The sequence below is a fragment of the Lygodium microphyllum genome, chromosome 19 (genome assembly GCF_053477565.2).
Source record: "Lygodium microphyllum isolate KBCC chromosome 19, Lygodium_microphyllum_v1.1.10, whole genome shotgun sequence".
Classification (NCBI taxonomy): Eukaryota; Viridiplantae; Streptophyta; class Polypodiopsida; order Schizaeales; family Lygodiaceae; genus Lygodium; species Lygodium microphyllum.
Genome location: NC_141153.1, coordinates 53,480,990 through 53,504,639, shown reverse-complemented (window position 1 = coordinate 53,504,639; position 23,650 = coordinate 53,480,990). Strand labels below are relative to the sequence as shown.

Here is a 23,650-nt window from a genome sequence, read left to right as displayed (position 1 = left end):
AGTGAGAAGAGTGGCATGATATCACGGTTGCAACTTGCTCACATCAAATCTGGACAAATCCCCAAATTTTCCAAGTCCTGTGTGCACTAATTTCAGTGAAATTGAAAGAATTTCACTAAAATGTAAAAAGCCCCAAAATTCCCTGGTAGATGTGCACGGACTTTGCAATTTCTGAGTCAAATTGTCCAATTCTGTGTTAAGATCCCCAGATTCGAGAAAAGCCCCAAATTTTTGAGCCGATTTTAAACAGATAAGAGATCTTGTGCTCACGCATGCGAAACCCCGTCGATGGGTGAAGGAGATTTCAAAAAAAAGATTGAAATTTTGAAAAAATCTACGGGTGAACGGACCCGTCAGTCGTGCGCTGTGACGCCCGCCTTTTGCCGTTACGTACTGGTCGCCGTGTCCGCCGTGCAGTCGCCCCGTCGCGTGCAGCTGTTGCCTGTTACGTATCGCACAGCAGTCGCCTCCAGTCGTCTGTCCACGCTTGCTGCAGTTCCAGGGAATGGCCGTTCCAAACAGGGAACGGTTGCTGGAACGGCCCGAAACTGTGCGGAACGGGCATGAACGGGGCTGGGAACGGGCAGGAACGTTCCATTGGCGTTTCGCTGGTAGACACATGCCGGAACGCGTTAATCCGTTCCTAAGGCCCGAAACGGGCGTTCCCTGTTTCTATGGTGGAAACCAAGATACGAATCTAGAAGAGAGTTCAATGTGAGATTTACCAATTCAACATCTTGAATAATTTCATCCACATTGAGCAGCTGCTCGTGTAAATCTTGTATGTGAGCAAGGTGTTCTGTCATGCTATCACCCTCATCCATGTTCACATTGGTCAACTCTCTACGGAGATAAGATATTATGGCCTCATTACGTGTTGCAAACATATGCACAAGTATATCCCATGCTGATTTTGAGGTCTTACAAGACTGGATGTGTGGAATGATCGATCTTTTCACTCACAAGGCAATTAAAGAAAGTGCATGTGCATCTTTTGAGTCCCATCTCCTTTGATCCTTGGTAGGAGGGGGAGGAGGGGCATTAACACCAGTAGCCTGTCCTCTAATATTACATTGAGGTGTTTGAGGTGCAAGACCTCCTAGTTGCTACAAATCACCTATAACATAGTCCCACAAGTTCTTCGCTACAAGAAGGTTGCGGACCATAAAACTTACCCTTCTCAGCGAGGACATCAAGGATGTTGCTTTGATCATTAGCCCCTTGACGTGCCATGTTGTTAGTAATGGATAAAAATCTGCAGGTAAATACTTCTCTGCTGAAGTATACCCAAAAATCCCCTCGGGATATGCAACAAGTACCAAACTGTTACACAAATGCCAAAGTGTGTCCAATTTGACTCAAATCAACACTCAACCAAGAAATAACAGCAATGCATTGGTGTATCATACTTGCCTTGTAATGCATGTTTTTAAAAGTACAAATTACAACAACTTAAAATCCAATCTTACCAAAATTTTTCAAATTTTTTTGCTCAATCTGACTGTAACAACAATTAAATGTTGCTGTACTGCTTGCTTGTTGCCTTGGAATACGTGTTGGGCAAAAGCCCTAAATTTCTTTCTAACATTTCAAAGAAATTGAAAAAATTTGTATCTTGTAGCTTGAATTTCTACAGTAATGTCACTTTGGGGTGTGTTCCAACAGGGAACAACAACTAGAATCTACCTCGTGAAGTGTGATAGAGCCTCTAAGACAAAAAGCCCCAAATTCTTGCACAAATGTCGATGAATTTGTGCAATGTCAGCATTTCCAATGAAGATTCAGACGTGGGATTGCAAATCAGGCGAAAGCCCCAATTCATTTGGTGGGAATGTCAAAGAATTTGTGATTTTTTTTCGAATTGGTTGTAAGTTTGAACTCCAGGAGCAAAAATTGACAAAAGCCCTAAATTTTGGGTGGCATGAGTTGAGATTTGGAAAGAGATGGCAAAATGGATGGGAAATTACAGAAATTTTGAAAAAATCCCAAATTTGAAAATTAGGGTTTTTGCATTTTTTAGGGTTTGTAAAAAATCGTAGGCAAGGCTGAGAATATGGCGAGAAGAGGTGGGAAAATAAGATGCAAAACTAGAAACAGAAGCAGCTCCTCGTGTTGCGTATGAGCTATGTACAGGATTGCATGTATGGTTGCATGTAGGCTGAAAACAGCAGTAGCTCGTCCTTCTCTTTCTTGAGCAGAGAGCTGGCTGACAGCAACAGGACTTTAGGCGGAGTGGCACCGACTGACGATGGCTGAATTGAATCTGTGCATAAAACTTGCTTTGATACTAAATATTGAAAAATGACAGCCAACTATGGAGGAGAGAAAAGAGAGAGAATAAGAGTGTGCTGAAGCAAAAGAGTAGAGTGTATTTGCTGAACTGAAAGAATGAGAATGAATGAGAATGAAAGGTACAAGATAGGTCTAAGATAGACCTAGCTCTAACTCAACTAGAGTTAACTAACTCTAACTCTAACTTCAAGAGTGGTGACACAACTTATAATTTTAGTTGTGTTCACATGCTGAAAAAGAACTGAAGACTAAAACATTGGGTAGCGCCCATAGAATTGGCAAATTCTAACACGATGTTGACAATCTTCAGGGATACCGTCCTTGCCGTAGTAGGAGCACCGAGGAGATTGGCAGGCTATTAGTGGAGATGCCAAGGTATTGGAGTGCCAACTTGTAAAAAGGAAGGGTGGGTGGAAAAAGAAGAATATCTCCTAGTGACATAGAAGAAGTAGAGAAATAATCGGATGTTGATGCAAAACCTGCAACCTTTCTTTGCCTTCTCCAATGCAGAGGACCGTTGCGGCTCATTGAGTGCCTCTAGCATTGATACCATGTCAAGAAATGACTAAGCAATCTCAATGATAGTAGGGTTTGCAGTGAGAAAGACAGTGTATATGGCAAACACTGAGAAGAGAAGAGAAACTTAGATGAACAAGATGATGAAGAATTGAAATAATGAAGTGGATCTAATACAAGGGTGTTGTAGCATGAAGGATGCTCCGAAGCAAGGAGGCTGCCGAAGAAGCCTCTTGAGTATGCAAATGCAGGGATGATGAGATGTTGCTTGGAGTAGGGAGACTCCCGTTGAAGAGAAGCCTCTGTATCCTAAACGCAAGGATGATTGACAGGCGATGCTTGAAGTAGAGAGACTATCGTCAAAGAGTGAGGAGCCTTTGAGTTGGAGGCACGCTAGTTGTTGGGGAGTGACGCCGGAGGTGAAGGAAGAACTAGAAACTGAGAATGCAAATGTATTGGCCTTTGATGATGGAAGTGCTAGTAGGAAGTCTGACGCCTGATGAAGGGGAGGGGCTAGGAATCAAAATGCCAAGTGTATGGAGCTTGAAAAAGCCGATGATAGGTGTGGTGGAGCCACCCCGATAGCCAAATGCAAGCTGATGAAGCCACATGACAAGAAGTTGATGCTTATTTTATAGGAATATTGCCAGGTGAGGAGTAGGGTAGAAGATGACAAATGCAAGGAGTGCCACCCTCAGGATGTTGTCACCATGATGAAGGGATGGTTGCCAGCTAGAGATGGAGCCTTTGCCAGATTATAAGGTATTGATACAATTCTTAAGCTTCGAACTTCTACAACACTATTAAGAAAGGCTTTTTTGCTTAAGGCATCTGCAACAACATTGTCCTTTCTTGGATGATATTTGATTTTAAAATAAAATTCTTGCAGTATCTCTATCCATCTTCTTTGCCTCATGTTTAGGTCAGCTTGGGTGAAGATCCACTTAAGACCTTTATGATCTGTCACTAAAGTGAATTCCCTTCCCAATAGATAGTGTCTCCACAGTTTCAAGGCATGGATTCAATCACAGATATAGTATTTCGAGAGGGAGCCTGAGAAAATCACTCTCAATCTAAGTGAGGAGGTAGCACAAAGCTTAGCAATTGTACACCCACCTCCCTGCCTTGTTGAGATGTTGAGCAATGAGCCACCCCTTACTTCTCTCCATGCTGTGACCATTGAGGGGGTTGAATACTGGGGTATCTAACCCATCCTATATTGTAGGCCTTGCACATGCAGAAATAGTGCTCCTCACTCTTTACCTCCTTTTGATATAATTTGCAAATCGTTTTGACTCTAGGACATGCTGGAGTTTCCAAATCATCTTTTGCACGAATATGCTTTGTATCATCAAGCAGATTCAATGAAGTAGAGAACAACGGTGTCTTAGATGGATTTTTGGACACATGAAAAGTTGTATAATGTATCTCTACCCTTCAAAAAGTTCCATTGCATCCACGGCTTGGTTGTGGCCAAGTGTCCACGGACAAGCACTTTGACACTTCTGCTTAGGCCACCATGGGTACTACTCTCTCTATGAGTTGTAGTGCCCTTAGATGGTTGAGGGCCTTCCATTGTCCAAGGATGTGCACAAAGGATGTCAACTAGGGAAATGACATCACACTCTACATGCTCAGTAGTCTTTTAACAGAGTTGAGGAGCCCCTTTGGTTGATGCACGTCGACTTGTGGTGGGTTCATCTCCCATGATCCTTTGAGTTCTCACAGGAGCATTGAAACCAAACTTTTTCCTTGGAGAGGGTGGTAATAATCTAATTTAACAATAATTACAACTAATAAATCACATAAATTGGAATGCACACTTTACTACTTTAATCTTGGACAATGGACAGCTTGTCAGACCTAAAATTGGCAACCCTTGTAGTATTGCTTTATCTTCAATCGCAAATGGATGGAGTACAATTTAGATTCACTAATCTTCTCTGCTTATCCAAGTGCCTCTTGTTGTCATAAAAGACCAGCAAGCCTTCAAACCAATTCGCCCCTTGGTTTGCTTGGGGATTGGCCTTCACTTTGTTCCTTATGAGACAGATTTAGTACCAAATTTGATATTACTTGGCTAGGCTCTTGAATCTCCCTAAAATTCTTTAATTTTAGTTATTGGAATTCAAGTGCTAGGCCCTCAATTTTGAGCATGCATCCCGAGTCAGCTATAAAACCCTAACTTTTGTTGTAAATTAGGGTTCATAGCAAAGATTAGCAAAAATCTTTATCTCTGAGGACTCAAATGGTTAGATTTTGCTGAGATGACTTGAGGGATGGTTGGAGGATGAGATGCTGAAGAGAGAGAAAATTCAGACTTCCATTGCGAGAAAATGGAAGAAATCAGTTGCTGCCTTGTCTAGATAGCTATGAAAGTTCTGTCTGTTGATGGAACGCCCTGGATACGATGTTGCTTAGGTGGCACAACCCTCAAATGTTGTCACCTACCATTGTAGTCTCTTTTGGGTATGTCAACTGCTCTTGGAGGGTCTCTTGCTGACTAGAAATGGCCTGCCCCCCCCCCTCTCTCACTCTCTCTTAGCTTGCACAAGGCTGGAACGATCTCCTCTCTCTCTCTCTCTCAGTCTTAAAATACGTTTTCTTCACTTACATGGGCAAGTTTTGCCAAGTGGTAGCTGTCTAATCCCATTTTCTAGCATTATCTAGCTTATTAGATTAATTTTTAGAATATTAATTCTGAAAATTAATGTAGTAATTATTTTAGTGCCTAGGAAAATAATTTCACTAGTCAATAATTAAAGTGGCTTGGTCAATTTGTCTCCCAAGTATCCTTGAGTAGTTATTGGTCCTTAAACCATCATTAACTAATTAATTAATGCCTAGTCTCTAATGCCACCACTGACATTAGTGACCAATAAATTGGTCTAGGCCCAAATCTGACAGTGGGTACCATCTAGTACTTGTTATGCATAACTTAATACAACTTTCCCTTTGGCACCAACTAATTTCTCGGGGTCCCAAGTCCCACATGTTGAAATAATTAACTTGCACCTCATATGTGCAAGTTACCTTTGCACATTTCATTAACTTTTAATCAAATGCTAAGCAAATCATTAAAATTTCATATCCTCGCTAGAAGCATGGCATCCAATGCTAGTTCATCTCTACCAACTCTCCTTCCTACAAGCTGTTCATGCCACGATGATGATCTAGACCATGATGAATATTGTACACTGATGCTATTTGTAGCAGAGCTCTTGGAGTACCTCTAGCTAGAAGGTGTCAACACTTTGGTGTACATTTTGAACAAGTGCTTTCAACAACGACGATTCCTCATAAGATTCCCATTAAGACATTCTACAACACTTGAACTTCTATATCCCACCTTTGTGACTTTGGAAGTTGTTTATATATGCATACTTCTAATGACAAGATGCTTGTGCCCAAAGGAGAGTTCTTGATTTTCGTAGGCTTCTATTTTGAGGCCAAGATATATTAGTTGTACAATCCTTGTAGGAACCGCATCTTGACTTGGAAAGATGTTGGTTTGATGAGAGGGACATCGTATAGCCCTTTGGATCAGTAGAAACCTCTTCATGCATCTTTGAGCTTATAGTTCCATGGTGTCTTCTGGAGACCCTTTACCTTGCTGGTATCAATAGTCCATGTGAGGTCCAAGGATCCTTCCACTATATACCGTCTTGGAGGGATTGAGAAGATTTGCTAGGCTGTGCTTATTGCTTTGTATGCGTATGTCTTTACAACAAATTATATAGTATGTTCTAAGGTAAAAAGTTTGTAGGAGGTTCTAAAGCATCTCGAGTGGCAACCAGCCATGGAGAAGGGGTAAGAGAACATTGACCAGAATGGAACATGGACATTGGTTGGGATGTCTCGGCCATAGGAAGTCATTTTTCCCAAATGGTTTTCTTGCCTTGCATGGCTTCTGATTACAGAGAATGTACTTTGTTTCCTCCTTGCTATCGTTAACAGATATCAAAACAGTGAAAAAGAAAAGAAAAATGTAAAGACCTTTAAATAGGACTGTTTGAAAGAAGATATTCATCACCTTTGTAGTCTTGGTAGGCTTCTGGGTAGCCGACAAGCACCCTTTGGACCAATGCTTGGCTGCTTTGGGGTGGGACCTTTGAAGTATCTAAGAGGGTAGAAATCGACTCTCATACTGTCTCATACAAGCCATAGCCTGTAGGACCTACCCTGCTTGGGCTCATATCTCTTCATACAAGCCATGGATATTTGTTCCCCTGCTTCTAAAGCTTCTCTATGGCACTTCAATTGCTGACATTGATGGTCTATATCTCTAGCATTGCGAAAATTCATGGTTGCTATCTCATCTGCGCCAGTTTTTGTCCGTACAGTCCTTCTTTCTTTGCGCAATGCGATCTTCCCCAAGATCATAGGGCTTTTGAAGCCTATTACCTAGGCTATCTCCAACTCAAATATTTTCCCAAATGGTCCACTATATGAGCTACAATTAGTGAAAAACCAGGTCTCTATCTAAAACCCTAAAAGGGAAGCCATAGCCATTTCACTTGAAGCTCATTTCCCTTTATTTTCTCACTCTTGCCACTTGAACCAAGCTATTGCCACTCTGATTCAGTGATCCATTGAATCCAACAAGTCTACATATCAAATTAGCAAGGAGGGGAGATTTTGGAAGATTTGGAAGACTCAAGCTCAACCCAAGAAGATTCGAGCATAGTGTCTATTGACACTCATTTAGTGTCTCTTAGCACTTGTGTCCTTTGACACAATCAGTTCATCTGCTGTTCAAATTTGAGATTTTTGGTGCTGATTTGCTACTGCTCAAGCCTTCCAACATGGGAAAAGACTCATTGACATGTCGTTTCAAAGGAGTTGGGTTTCATACTTGGCAAATACGCATATAGCTTATCGTGATGAAGAAGGGCCTATGGGCCATCACTAAATGGACAAGAGAAGAAGCCCCGGGATACAACTCTTGTAGTTGCCTGGCAGAAAAGCAATGACAACGCTCAAGCCATCATAAAGCTTGAGCTAGGTGACAACTATATCCACCATGTGGAAGCATGTGACATGTTTCATGACACTTGGAAAAGTTTGAATACTCTGTTTGGTGCACAGTCAAAGTCTTCAAAGTGTGGTTATGAATTGAAATTTTCAGACTGGACATGAAATCTAACACATCTTTGGGAACAGATCTAAATTACATGGAAAGTCTCTTAGCCCAGCTTGCAAGGATCAACATTAAAATGGATGAAGATGTATGCATTGATGTTTTGTTAATAAGTCTGCCTCCAAATTATGATAATGTCTCCACTACTTTAATCAGCCTGCCAAATTCTAAACTTATTGACATTCAAGCCTCTTTGTTAAAAGAAGAAAAAAAGATAAATAATACAGAAGAGCCAAGTACTTCTAAGGATGAACAAATGTTGTATGTTAGTAACAAGTACAAAGACAAAAAGGATCAGCTAATTTGTGACTTTTGTTAAAAGGACCGTCTTGAGAAATCCTTCACCCTTCACCCGCAGTTTGTGTTTTTTCGTTTTGCGTTTTGCGTTTAGGGTTTATAGCCCCAAAAAGGGACTCCATCCTAGACAGTCTGTGCCTTTATCATCTTCCTTGTGCTACGACACCCTTGTTCCCTTGTATCACATTCACTCCATGATTCAGAACTTCATCCTTCCATTCATTAGAGTTCCTTCTCTCTTCTCTTCTCTTCTCCATGTTTGCCGAGTTCACTCCGTGTTCCTTCCCGCAAACCCTACTGTCTCACTGGTATGTCATCTTTTGACATGGTATCAGAGCTGGATCTGCTCATCTAGCAGCAAAGATCCTCCACTCCAGTGAAGGCAAAGACCGGTGGCGGGTTCAGCATTCACTTCTCTTCTTCTTCCGCTGCATCAAAATCTCGTTTTTGTAGATTTCAGGTGTTTCAGCTTGCTGCCCACACCCCGTTTGCGGAGGACATCTCAGCCGAAGCTGTCCATTGCTGTCTCCATTACTTGGCGTCTGATTTCCAGCCCTCTTCATGTATTTTGGAGCTGATTCTAGCCAGCCGTATAGTCTTTCTCTCTCTTGCAAGATGTCTTGCCTGCGTTTTTAGTCTTTCTCTCACCTGTTGCCTACGTTTTTAGTCTTTCTCTCTCCTATAGGCTGTCCTGCCTGCGTTTTTAGTCTTTCTCTCTCCTCACATGCGTTTTTCTATTGGTTGCAGTCTCTTACTGCTGGTCACATCCTCTTCCCACTGGCAGCTTACTTCCAGCCCTTCCACTACCCTTCCACTCCTTGAGGGGGACATTGCGGTTCGTGCTTTACACTGTCTTCACACTCCTTGAGGCGGACATTGCGGTTCGTGGTTCATGGTGACTGACCTCTTCCTTCTTCATCAAGGCACACTAGTATCCTTTGCTTCTTTACCAATAGATGACCAGACTATTGGATGCTCCTACTGTGGCATCACCGGACACACCACCGATGCTTGTGGACTTTGACCTTTGCTCCCCACCCCCTGGAGTATATGCGTCTTCCACTAGGCACTCCTTGTGCCACCTCTGCTTTTTGGGCCACAGAGATTGTTTTGCATCGGCTATCAGAGTACTATGCTCAAGGCAATAAGACGCATCTGATGCGCACTAAGTCCTTTCGAGCACGTGGAGGATCGATTGGTGCTACGACCTCCTGGAGATCGTCGCAATGCCAACGACAGTCTTCTTCCACCTGTTTTCAAGTACAGTGGGTACCACGGCCCGCGGTTTTGCAGTCCACTCCATTGAGAGACAGTGATTGTTTGATACCGTCTCCTCGTCAGTCCGCTCCTTCGAGAGATAGTGGCTGCTCGACTCCTTCCTCTTCTTCGGCTACCCAGTGTGCTCCACTAAGAGACAACGACTGTTGCCCACCTCTTGCTCATTTTGAGCCCCACCCTTCCCCACCCTCGACTACTCAGGTTCGAGAGGCTATCTTTGGGAGCTCTTTGGCACCCCAGATACCTTCTTCAGTACGACCAACGACACTTCCTTCGTTATCAGACATTTTGGAGTCCGTGATCCATGAGTTTTTGGATTCCCTATCTACTTCAGAGGGGGATTCAGAGGGGGATGTTACTTCTTTGCCCTCAAAGGAGGCATCTACTTCTTCTTCGACTTCAGCGGGGGCCCCTCCACCTCCCACCTCAAAGGGGGAACCTACTCCACATGAAGTTCTTCACCCATCCTCTACTTTCTTGGGGTGGTTGTCTTCGACCAGCCATCTCTTCTATTGATACCCAAGATCTTCAGGTACCACCTAGATCGAGACCTCAGAGGTTTAGTTGCGACTTGGTGATGAGGCCTTCATATTCCTTCCAGCATGGATGGACGAAGCTAGTGGCTTCTCTCTTGAGGTTGTGTTTCGGGTTCTCCAATTCACTCTGTCTACTGGTCTTTACTGCAGGTTCCCTTTCCGGTGGAAATCTTAGATCTTAGGGATCCTCTACATCTTCTTCCTCCTCTTCTCTTCTTGCCTTGGTCACTTAGTTAGCATGGAGCCACCTCCTGAGATTGAGTACGGGCATATCCTTATGGTTCTTGGTACCACACAAAGTCCGACATTCCTCCTATGCATTGCATGTTTTCATCATCTTTGTACTAGGGCGCTTGGGCAATGTGAACAATTTTCCCACGAGGGACACTGTCCAAGTGGCTCCTGCTGCATGAGCATTCTTCAGCATGTAGCATTGCATCTCCACCTCACTCTTCTCTTGTTCCCCTTTTTGGGCATGAGAGGGGTATTGAGAAACCCTTCACCCTTCACCCACAGTTTGTGTTTTTGCATTTCTACGTTTTTCGTTTAGGGTTTGCAGCCCCAAAAAGGGGTACCATCTTAGATTGTCTTCACCTCTTCTCTCCAGTCTCTCCACTACCCTCACACCCCTTCAGGAGGACATTGCGGTTCGTGGTTTGTGGTTGTCTTCATCATCTTCCTTGTGCTACAGCACCCTTGTTTCCTTGTATCACATTCACTCCATGATTCAAAACTTCATCCTTCCATTCATTAGAGTTTCTTCTCTCTTCTCTTCTCTTCTCCATGTTTGCCGAGTCCACTCCGTGTTCCTCTCCGCAAACCCTACTGTCTCGCTGGTACGTTATCTTTTGACAGACCGGACATACTGAAAAGTTCTGTCATGCCAGAAAGAGGCATCTGAAGGCCTATCTTGCAGTTGTGAAGGAAGAAGAAGACCATGGACATGAAGAATCAAAAGAAGAAGAAGACCATCAGGAGCAGGACAAGCCTCACAAATCCTATTCACACTACTCTGATAAACTTTTTTGAAGCCTTGTATAACCTTGCCCTAATGTTTCTTTCATAAGCTTGTAAACTCCTCATGTAACCTGGCACTACAGCCTTTGTACACTTTGTGAAGCCCTGTTACAACCTTTGGATGTCCACCATGTTTTTGGTACCCACACTTAACTTTGTTTGCGACAGCCTCTGGATGATTACCATGTTTATGGTACCCACACTTTGCAGGTGGTTGCTCACTAACGGCTCTACACACTTTGTGCCTTTCTGGTTGTGATTGAGGGATGTCGAGAATTTAGGTAATCACACTCAGTGTAGCTTCTTTGTATGAAACAATGGGCAAGGAAAATGCAAGCAATCTAGAAGAAGGGACTGAATCTCATAAGCATAGTGATGGAAAGTGCTGCCTACCCAAAAGACTATGAAGCATTGTACTTACCTATCATTTGAATGTAATGCCATAAGCACTTTTGTCCTTTCAATCAAGTGCCATTGTCCACTTACACAAGATTGTGTTTATGAGTCCAAGCTTCAATCTTGGAACCTAATTTACTTGTGTAACAGTCAATTGTCATATCTATGTCCTGATGAGTCTTGTCTTTATCTTCCATCCTCCATAACCATGCTCTAGATTCATGCTTCTCAACATACTTTGGGGTGGGACCTTTGAAGTATCTAAGAGGGTAGAGATTGACTCTCGCATTGTCTCTAGTATTGTCCTTTCGGGTCTAAGAGGGGGCATTGAGCCCTAAATTTAAAGTTTTCATTAGCCCATAATTAAGACTCTTTAAACCAGCCCCAAAGGCATATTATTAATAATATTATTAAAGGGCTTATTTTTGGCATCACATATTGGCACTCTTACAGCAGTCACCTACTATTCCAACCTGTGTTTTGCGTCCGGAGACTGATTTCCACCAGCTGCCATCTGCATTTTGCTGCTAGGTTGGCCGCCTTGCTGTTATCTAGCCTTCTCGTGCTGTTCTAGTTGACTGTCATTATCAGCACTCAGCCAAACCTATGTTTTCAGCAGTCTGGGCTGATACTGAGCTCTGGTACCTATCTTTCCAACATCATTAGAGATTGCCTGCTGCATTTTGGGATTCATTTGAGATATGGCACACTCTTGGAGCTGCCATCAATGTTTCAGACTCTTCTTCCAGCTCACCTCATCCCTGGTTCACTTGAGACACAGGTTTGAGGGCCATTGTATCATACCAGCTTAAAGTTTGATTAGTCATTCATTCATTCATATTCCGAGTTCTCTTCTTCTTGAGTTCAACTGCTTTCATTATGTGCATTGTACACTTATAAGTCTTGTATCTCTATTCAAGCATTTCTTTACAAAGAAGAGGGAGGAAGAGAATTTATTTGTTTGATGTGAAAAACTATAATTCAATTGCTCTAACCAAGAGTCCACTGACCGGCAATTTCATAAGGTTTTCGAATACTGAACAGGAGGTTCACATGGAGGGTGGGCCAGAACAGGGTGTCCAACTGCAGCAGGTTCCAACCACCACCCTGGATGCTAAAGGCCTGGAAGGCACAGGAATCTCTCTCCCTGCCAATTTTCATGGAAACCTACAGGCTGCTCACTCTGATCAACAACTCAAAGACTTGCTCAAACAAGCCAAGGATGCGAAGCAAACAGTATGTTTTTGTTTCAACATTCAACAAACTTTTTGCCATGTTTTCCTTGAATGATCATTTGTCAATTGCTTAAAATATTGTGCTGCATGATGGCCATATCCATGCAATAAGGAACTTCAAGTTAACTTGCAGTGGTGTGGTTGCTATCTTTCTCTTCTCTAGTGCCTGCATTTGTACATAAATGAGAAAAAACATCTCTAGTCCCTGCATTTGTGACTTTGTCTAAATGTTTAACAAACAGTTTGCCTTATTTGCTTCCGTGATCATTTTTAACCTGGGATTTTCACTGCAATGTTCTTTTGAATATGTTGTAGCCATATCCATGCAATAAGAATCATTAGATCTTTGTCTCAATTTATAAGGTTGCAATGTGATTAAGAAATTATTTCCCCTGTTTGCAGGCAATTGTCAGCTATGGGGCCAGTTGGTAAAGTTTTTGGCGCTGATCTTCTCTTCTGTTAGAGCAATATTACAACTATCAGATTTTTAAATGTCGATCCTTGGTTACTCCATTTAAGTTTGTAATTTTCCATTGGTCTTTTAGAAGAAAAATGAAAATGAAAGCTTTGAAGAAAGAACAGTTTTTTGGAGCTGAACTTATGCAATTCCTATTGACAGTAGAAGGATAAGTAGCTAATACATTGTGGAGTCACATTGTTTATAATGGACCACATGCTCTAGAGCTTGAGAACATGAAGGATAATGGTGTGAAAAGTTTTACGAGAACTGGTGCATCAAGCTGCAAGCAAAGAACAACAGATAAATGTTCTTGGACCACAAAGTTCAAGTTTTCCAAGGATTTTTTACTATTTTCTTTGAAGCCATGGTGAGAGGTTTGATTAGAGTTACTTTCTTACATGTCATACCTGAGTATGCGTCTAGCCGCATCCAAATGCGGTTTCCTTGGAGCCTACATAAACTGACTTACCAATCCAACAGCATAGCTCAATTCTGGCCTGATAATAGTCATATAAATCAAACTTCCTACTATGCGTCTGTACATAGTAGGGTTTTTCAGAAGCTCATCTGCATCTGCGCTCAGCTTCACATTCTGCTCCAAAGGAACTGAAATAGGCTTACAGCCTGTCATCCCATATTTGGACAGCATGTCCAATCCATACTGCCTTTGCAAGAGCCATATCCCACTTGGTGATCTAATCACCTCAATGCCCAAGAAATAACGCAGCTCTCCCAAATCCTTCATCTCAAACTTCTGCTTCAATAGCATTTTCACATGAAGGATATCTTCATCACTGTCACTTGTCATAATCAAATCATCAACATAAATGACAAGTAGCATAATATCTTTCTCTGTTTTTCTCACATAAAGTGAGAAATCTGCCTTGGAAATCTGAAAGCCAATAGTGACAAGATACTGTCCTATCTTATCAGACCATGCTCTAGGTGCTTGCTTCAAGCCATACAAGGCTTTCTTCAACCTGCAAACAAACTCAGGATGAACATCATGCACATAACCTGGTGGCTGCTCCATATAGACATCTTCTTGCAAATCACCATACAAGAAGGCATTCTTTACATCCATCTGATGTAAAGACCATTCCTTTGATGCAGCCATAGCAATGACTGCTCTTACGGTTGCCATCCTTGCAACCGGACTGAATGTTTCTTCATAATCAATGCCATATGTTTGTGCATACCCCTTGACTACTAATCTTGCCTTGTATCTATTCACAGAACCATCTGCATTGTGTTTCACCTTATAAACCCACTTACAACCAATTGCATTCTTATCTTTAGGCAAAGGTACCAATTCCCATGTAGCATTTGCTTCCAAGGCATCCATTTCTTCATCCATGGCTTTCTCCCATTTTTCTTTTCCCATGGCTTGCTCAAAAGAAGTGGGTTCTGGTTCCTGTATCACTTTGACCATATATGCATAGTGAATGGCTGTAAATCCATCATATTTCAGTCTATCCACAGGATACCTAGCTCTGGTAGACCTGCGCAAAGTAGGTTCACTCCCAGGTGCTCTCAAAACATCCTTGGTCTTCCTTACTCCAGGTGTAACAATAGAAGGAATACCCAACTCATCATCAATGCTCTGTTCTGAGCCACTAGATTCACCATCCTCATAAGAGTGACTTGCATTCATATCAAACATGGGCTGATCTACCTTCTCGTTTTCTTTTCGTGAAACCTGCATACCACTATCTGTATTGTTTTGAGGAGATTCTCCTGATCTCAATCTGCCTGTCCATGGCGAAGAATGTGAACCACTGCTAGAGGACACTCCAGGTCCACTAATATTTTGTGACTGCTGCTATGAATTCTATGCAACATTACCATTTCGTGCATCTACATCATCAATCACATTTATGGTTTATACCAGCTACTCATCTCATCAAAAACAGCATCTCTGCTCACTGTAAACTTACGAGTAGAAGGGTTATAGCATCTATACTCTTTTTACTGCAGAGAGTAACCAATAAAGATGCACTTCTCAGCTTTTGGATCCAACTTGGATCTCAACTCATCTGGCACATGAACATAGGCAATGCAACAAAAAATCTCTGGAGTCATCCCATGTATTGCTGCAGTGGGAGTCCTGTTCATTATGTAGATTACTGTAGCAACTGCTTCAGCCCAGTAAAAATCTGGCAAGTCTTTTTTCATTGAGCATGGCACGAGATACCTCTCCAATATGCCTGTTTTTCCTTTTTGCAATTCCATTTTGTTGTGGGGTATGACTGCATGAATATTGCTGCTTTATGCCATGCTCCTACAGGAACCTTGCAAATTCATTTGAGAGGTACTCTCCCCCTCCATCTGACCTTAGGCATTTATTTGCAGGGCTGTTTCTTTTTCAACCATAGCTTTAAGAGTTTTGAAATGCTCAAAAACTTCACTTTTCTTTTTCATAAAATACACCCAAACTTTTCTGCTAGTCATCAATAAAAGTGACAAAATAATGACAGCCTCCAAGAGATGCAGCTTTAGTAGTCCACACATCAGAGTGGATTAATTCCAATGGCTTCTTACTCTCTTGAACATGTCTAGGAAATGGTTTCCTTGCCTGTTTTCCAAATTGACAGGCTTCACATACCTTATGCATTTCTGCAACCTTGAATTTAGGCAATCCTACAACAATATTTTGGGCTTGCATTGATTTAAGTCGCTATACATTAACATGACCAATGCGTTTATGCCAGATATCAATATCTGTAACTACATCGGTCCCATGTGCAAACATTGCTGCACTCAATTCAGGCATGTCTGCATCCAACGTAAACATTCTGCCCTTCTTCTTTCCTTTTGCTATCAAGCGACCTTTATTTTTCATATCCTCAACAAAGCATCCATGAGAATTAAATCTGACCTGCAAGCCCTGCTCAACCATTTGACCAACAGAAACCAGGTTCTTGGTGATATTCGGGACATGAAATACATCCGACAGGTATTTCTTTTTCCCATCCTGCATAGACAAAGGAATTTTTCCAATCTGCACAATAGGATGTGCAGTATCATCACCAGTCTCCACAAATCCTGGTTTTTTCATTTTCCTTGCATCCTGCATCCATTCTGCATGACCTGGCATGTGATTTGATGCACCTGAGTCAACATACCACACATCGTTGCTTTCTTCTGCACTTGTCACAGAATTGGTCATGTGCTGCACCATAAACAAATGCTCATTTCTGTCATCACCCTGTCTACTAGAAGATGCATAATTCCCTTATTGCAATTTTTCATTCATGATGTCATTTTGCTTTTTATAGCAATCTTTAGCCATATGACCCATTTTACCACAGTAGTAGCATTCAACATTGTTGTTTGCATTTTGGCCTCTTTGCCATCCACCACGACCTCTTTGGCTCCCCCTGCCTCTAGAGTTACTACGTCATTCTCCATAGGACTGGTTTTCTTGAGTTTGCTGCATATTCTGATTTCTACCACAGCCTCCAGATCGGCCTCCTCTACCTCTGCCTCTACCTCTTCCAGCATTTGAGTAGAAGACAGCTTCTTTTGAAGTTCCTCCTGAAGAAGATGCACCACCATTTCTCTGCTCCTCAGAAATTAGAAGAGCAATCAACTCCTCAAAATCAGGAAATCTTTCACGGACGGAAATGGATGTTCGGAACTGTGCATAATCCTTTCCTAGACCATTTAAGGTCACAGAAACTAAATCATCATCTTCCACTGGCGGTCCAATTGAAGCAAGTGCATCTGCAATCTTCTTCACCTTCATGTGGTAGTCATTGATGCTCATATTTTCTCTTTGCACATTGTGCAACTCTTGCTTGAGCTGCATTTTCCTGGCTTGCGTATTTGTGCTATACATTTTTGACAAAGTATCCCATGTCTCCTTTGGCATACTTGCATCTTGAATATGCACAATCATAGAGTCTGAAATGCTGATAGACAGCCAGTACATAACTTTTCTGGCTCTCTCATGCCAGGCTTTAAATGCCTGCATTTGCTGTTGATTGGGAACATCAAGAAGAACTGGTTCTTCTTCATTTCCTGCAACGAATTCCCAATATCCTTTTCCCGTAAGGAAATTCGTCATTCTGAACTTCCATGCTTGGAAGTTGTTCTTGTCAAGCTTTTCAGTGACAATCTGTGAAAGAGAATCAGACGCCATTACAGAACACTGCAAAAAATTCTGTCACTGCAAAGAACACAGCTTCAGCCTCACAAGGGCAAATCTGCAAAACTGACGAAAGTGGTATTTGACCACACAGTCACTTCCTAGTGACGATTTTGCATCAACAGGCAACAAGGATGATTCTGTAACTCCCAATGTCTCTGCGCACAGGCATACGATGCAATTTCCACAGTAACTTTTCACCGACCTGTAGAACAGTGGTCGCACAACATAAAACAGGGCCTTTTCCTGAGTGCGTGCAGAAAACTTCCACCTCCAGAACAGGCCCCGAAATGGCCTCAAATAAAAAAAACAGAGCAACCGAGGGCTAAAGCCCTCGCCTGTAGCATATACTGCCCTCTTGCTACACCGCAAAGGGCGTCTCAATCTGAGACAATGCACTCTTGCACTTTCTGGCTGTGCTACCTGCAGAGACTTGCTCCCAAAACAGAAAAATGAAAGCAACACTGGTCCTCTTACCAGAATACCGCGAACTTGGCTTGCTTTCTTGAGCTCCTTACCACGAACAAGGCTCTGATACCATGTCAAGATTGTGGGAGAGAAGGAAGGAGTCTCACTTGTAGCTTTCTTGCTTGCACAATGGGCGAATACACACACAGGTGGAGGCTGAAAAACAGTTTTTCTCTTCTTAGTTGTGTAAGCCAAAAAGAACTCAAGTACATAGAAATAGAAGAACCCTATATATGGGTCTCAAACCAAACTCAACTAACTAAGGTGGCATACTAACTGAGGCACGAACTAGAGTAGATAAGGATAGCTGTCATCTAGCTATTATTCATGGGCGGTGTACCAACCGTATCTACAGCTAACAAGTCGGTGACATAAATGCACAACGGTCACCCTGGCATATCAGGAGTGGAGCTCGATATCTCAACACTAACTCTCTCCAGCAGTAGGTTAGCTGGATGACAGGTGTGCCGTAATAATGTCAGTCAGAACTAGCTGTACTAATCAGTGAGTGACTAAGTCCTTTTCACACTGTTATGTAGACTTAGGTCTTTCTTGATATTGTGTGTGTAAGTTAGTAGTGAGATGAATAATGAAGAAGAAGAAGACTGAGGAGAGTACTATGCTCGCAGCGCTTCTCATATATTTCTGTCTGTCTGTCTGTCTCTCTGTGTATCACCAACATGGTATCAGAGCCATGAGACCTTGAGAGCCTGTGAGCTTGGCAAGAATAAGGCTGCCATTTGTTGCCTTCTTGGTGTATAAGCAGTGATCAACTTGAGAACGATGAAATCCCTGAGATTGCATGAATGTATCAAATTTGTGATACCATTCTCGTGGTGCTTGCTTTAGCCCATACAAACTCTTGTGGAGTTTACATACCATGTGCTCTTTTCCCTTTGTAGCAAAACATTCAGGTTGCTGCATATAGATCTCCTCACGTAGATTACCATGTAAGAAGGCGGTTTTTACATCCATCTGTATGAGTTCCATATCTTCAGATGTGACCAAGCCTAAGATTGTTCGCAAAGTAGTCATTTTGACTACATGAGAAAAGATTTAATCAAAATCAATATGTTCTTGCTTGTACCCTTTAGCAACCAAGCGTGCCTTGTACTTTGGCAAAGAACCAGAAGTGACTTTTATTTTGTAAACCCATTTGCAGGGTAGCACTTTTTGTCCTTTTAGCAAATGTATAAAATCCCAAGTGCCATTCTTCATGAGAGATTCCATCTTTGACAGCATTGCTTTGTGCCATTTCTTACTATCCTATTTGTCCATTGCTTCCTGGAAGCATGACGGCTCACCATAATCTGTTAACATGACATAATCAGCCATATAGTTTACACTAGGAACAAATCTATCTGGCTGTTTTTGCACTCTAGTTGACCTACGGACTTAGTGGTCAAGATTTGTTGGCTGTTCAGCCTGCAAATCTACATTAACAGCTTACTGTTCTGTAGGTTCAGCATGTTGTACAGTTGGTTCACGTTGTTTCAAAGGCACATGTTCTTGCTGAATTTGTGGGACATCCTGCTCAGTTATGGTGACTACATGGTCAGGCACACTAGATACATGCAAAGGATACAAGGTATCACTTTTGGACCCCTTTGCAACAATGCGAGAGCCCTTAAAGATTTTCCATTTGTTATTCCTAAAGGTGGTGTGATAGCCTTCATCATCTAGTTGCCCTGTGCTTATCAAGGTCTTCTTGAGCTGAGGTACATGCCTCACATTATGCAAAACAAACACGGAGCCATGCTGAAATTCCAGTTTCACACTGCCAACGCCTGCAATTTTACATGCTTAGTTATCCCCCAAGTGGAGAACACCACGTACACCACCATTGTAGTCAGAGAATCACTCATGATGTGGTGTGACGTGAAACACTCATGATGTGGTGTGACGTGAAAGAGTGCACTTGAATCAAGTATCCAAATGTGCATATCATCCTCAAAATCTGCAATCAATGCATGTGCCCTCGAAGAAGAAGCAAGAAGTACATCACCATCACTGTCAGTATCATGAGTGACTACCTTAACCTCTTCTATTTTCACATTGCTCCTCTTTGCAGGCTGGCTGTCCTTGTTTTCAGCCTTATTGGCTTCAGTGTTTTTGTTTTTGCCCTTTTCTTTCTTCAATTGAAAACAATCCTGTTTCTAGTGCCCTTTTTTGCCACAATGATAGCACTCCACATTTTTTCCACAAGATTTGCTGCGTGCTCTATTGTCAGAACTACCCTTGTGCTAAAATTTGCCTCTAGTGTGTAATGCATTAGAAGACTTGTTTACTAAGTTATTTTGCCTATTGAGTTCTTCCATTAGCAAATAACTCTTCACATCAGAGTATAACAGCTGAGCATTCGAATTACTCATAGCTATCCTAAAATTATCCCAACTTTTAGGCAAAGTATATAGCAAGAAAGTAGCCTTGAACTCTTCATCAATATGGAAATCCAAAGCAATCAATTGACTGAAAATTGAGTTAAACTCATTCAAATGTACAAACATGGCTGTGCCTTATTTCATGTGAAAGTCCATTAAATTTTTCAGCCAATAAACCTTGCTGGCTGCACTTTTCTAAGCATACAATTCTTCAAGCCTTTGCCACATTGCATATGCTGAATTCAGCTTCTCAATGTTCAAGTGCAAGTTGTCTGACATTGAGAGCTCAATGGTAGAGCGAGCAAGCTCGTCCAAGTTATCCCATTTGTCTTGTTCCATGTCTATTAGTTTGATTCCCTTTGTTTTGATGGGCTTTACATGTTTCTTCCGCACCAAGACATTGTAGCATTGTTTTTGCCAAATTGCAAAATTATGTGCACCCTCAAGCTTTTTAATGTGCAAAAGATTATTGTATCACTGTTCCCAGCCATAATTTGCAGTTCCAAATTGACTAACCAGTCACCAAAGGTAAGCCCAAATGTGGCACAAGTAACTGTGGTACACAAAAGTACCAACCAACAGTGAGAAAATCCCAAGATTGCAGAAATTTCAGATCTGCAAATAGATTTTTAGAGTTAAGAGGATGTCTTTTGTTGCACTCAAACAATTACTGAGACATTTAGAGACCAAGTTATTGGTTACATGTGAAATTCTCTAAATTTCACAACAATTTCTGCTCTGAAGGCATTCCCAGGCACAAATTTGACCATTTTGATCAAAAGCCCTAAACTTTAAGAGGATAATCCGTCCAGATTGCATCAATACATGTACCCAAGTGCTTGTACCATACATTTGTTGCACAGAATGAAGGAATTTTGCAAAATCCCCAAATTTTTGGATTCAAAGTGCACACATTTTAGTAAAATTGAAGAAATTCCACCAAAGGAGAGAATCCCAAAATTTCTCGGGTGCAGATGTGCACCAAATGTGCAATTTTTGAGTCGGATTGTCTTGTCCTGCGTTGTGATTTCCAAATTAGAAAAAAGCCCCCAATTTTCTTGGGCAAAATTTTACTTTGTGCCTTTGTGTGTGAATGCTCGGTGGGAAAAAAAGAAAAAAAAAGGATGTTTCTGATTTAAAAAGAAAATGTTGACTTCTGTCCATCGTCACCTGGCATCGTGTGGACTAGTAGGCGCGTACCAGGTTCTTGACAATTGGTCTTGGTTGTCGTCCCGTCCGCCACCAGGTTCGTGAGCTCCTTGACTCCTTGTCGCATGTCGACTGCTGTTGTCCCGTTTGCGTGGTTGTGTGTCAGCTACCTGACCTCCCTGTCGACTTGTCGTGTGCTTGTCACGTGACCTGCGACCCTACAACTCCTCCTTATCACCTGCGACACCTGAAGCTCCTGCTCGCCTGTGACACTTGCAACTTCTCCTGCTTGCCTGCGACACTTGCAACTCCTCCTGCTCGCCTACGCCTCCTATTCGCTTGTCACATGGCTTGGCACCCTTCACTGGCTCTAATACCAGTTTGATGGAGCTTGATAGAGGTGGAATAAGCGAGCTAAGAGTGAACGCGTCGGATAACACACACAGAGAGTAGAGAGCAGTAGAGAGGAGAGTGAGCATGACACACTTAATGTTCGGTACAAAGACGAGTGTACCACCTTTTAGGTTTTGATTTTATATATATATAAGGTACAGCCAGACATCGCTATACGCTATATGTACTACTGGATCCTTCTTTGCTTTTTTTGCTAAAAAAGGTGTGGCTAATTAGATTATTCAAGAGAAGAATACAACGAAGTACAAATGCTCAACAATTTAGTTTGGGCTGCTTGCGAATCAAAGTCCACTCATAATAAGCCCCTCAAGGCAGTTTGGGGAGGATGGGCAATAGAAGCCATGTTGGAGATGTATAGCACCACAAAGGGTGGCCGCTTGCAAAGTGAACTACAGGTCATGATGAGCCCAAGTGTGAAGAAAATATTGTCGAAGCTCTCGTGGTGTCCAGAGTCTTCTTGTAGATGCTCCAAGTGGCCACAAAGTGAGTGTAGCATATTCCAAGAGGTTCTCATTGCTGAAAATCATTTGTTGATGTGCCTTCCAAATGTGACATCCAATGAAGTTCTTGATGAGCTGTCAATCCTTCGATTGAGATGCAGTATGACCCAATACTTGGTGGTTGGGAAAAGCCTCCAGGCCTACCATGGCACATGAATGAGTCTCAATGATGAAGATTGTATCATGCACCTATGCCTCATACAATAACTGGAGGCCTTTGCTATCTAACTATGAGCAAAAGGCCTGCCATGAGGTACACCCCAAGCTAGGTATTATTTGATGGAGCCTGACTGAGCTGAGAGTGAATGTGATGGATAACACACACAGAGAGTAGAGAGCAGTAGTAAGGAGAGAGTGAGCACGACATCTCTGATGTTTGATACAAAAGAATAGTGTACCTCTTTAGGTTTTAGATAGATATATATAAAAGTACAAATGTGCTAATGTTGTGTTCACACCCGTGCATATATAAAAGGCACGATGGCCCTTTACTCCCAACAACCTCCCACCTGAAGGCAATGTGCCTTAAGAGGAAAAAAAAATTAGCTAAGTCTAGGTATGTACAAAGGTGAATTACATATACCTATCTAACTCCCATGATCTGTTGGCAGTGAGCAAACTGCTCTGTTGGAAGACCCTTCGTGAGAAGATCTGTAGGATTATCATTTATATGCACTTTAACAAGCTCAATGCTCTTGCTGTCAAGTACATCTCTAATGAAGTGATACTTCATGTGTACGTGCTTCATCTTTGCATGAAAGACGCGATTCCGTGCTAGCATAATAGCACTTTGACTATCACAATGGAGAACATGTAACTTTGTAATGCCAAGCTCTCCCACCAGACGTGAAAGCCATTAGGCCTACTTGTATGCCTTAGTGGCAGCCACATATTTTGGCTCTGTAGTAGACAATGCAACACACTTTTGTAGCCTGGAGATCCAAGAGATTGCTCCTCCTGTGAAGGTAAACACATACCTAGAAGTGGACTTTCTGCAGTCCGCGTGACCAGTATAGTGTGCATCCATAAAGCCAACGACAGATGCCTTCTGCCTTTCAAAGCAGATGCACAAATCCTTTGTGCCTTTGAGGTATCTCATAATACCTTTCACTGCTTCCCAATGCTTTTTACTAGGGTTTGCCATATATCTGCTAACCACTTCCACTGCAAAGGCAATGTCAAGACGTGTAGCAACCATAGCATACATTAAACTGCCAAGAACTGAAGCATATGGTATCTTGGCCATTTCAGCCTTCTTATCATCAGATGTAGGGCTGTCCTCTGCATTGATTTCACATGTGGAGGCAATGGAACCCCAATTGTTTCTCCCCCTCCATATTGAAACGCTTCAAAACCTTGGAGATATACTCCTACTGAGATAGATAGAGTAATCATTTTGACCTATCTCTAAGTATTCGCAT

At 42.1% G+C, this 23,650-nt stretch overlaps 1 protein-coding gene across 3 annotated transcripts in view; it reads left to right on the top strand.

Moving 5' to 3' along the window:
- The window catches only part of LOC148019881 (Thioredoxin superfamily protein), a 42,957-nt gene that overhangs the window by 8,454 nt on the left and 10,853 nt on the right, over nt 1-23,650 (top strand). The window contains exons 2-3 of one of the 3 annotated variants that reach the window (XM_087700075.1): nt 12,498-12,708; nt 13,110-13,135. In XM_087700075.1, coding sequence (XP_087556201.1) covers nt 12,526-12,708; nt 13,110-13,135 — 209 coding nt within the window. In that variant the 5' untranslated portion in view covers nt 12,498-12,525. Of the gene's footprint in view, nt 1-12,497; nt 12,709-13,109; nt 13,136-23,650 lie in introns of those variants that run through there. The other 2 variants (XM_087700074.1, XM_087700076.1) reach the window with 2 other exon arrangements.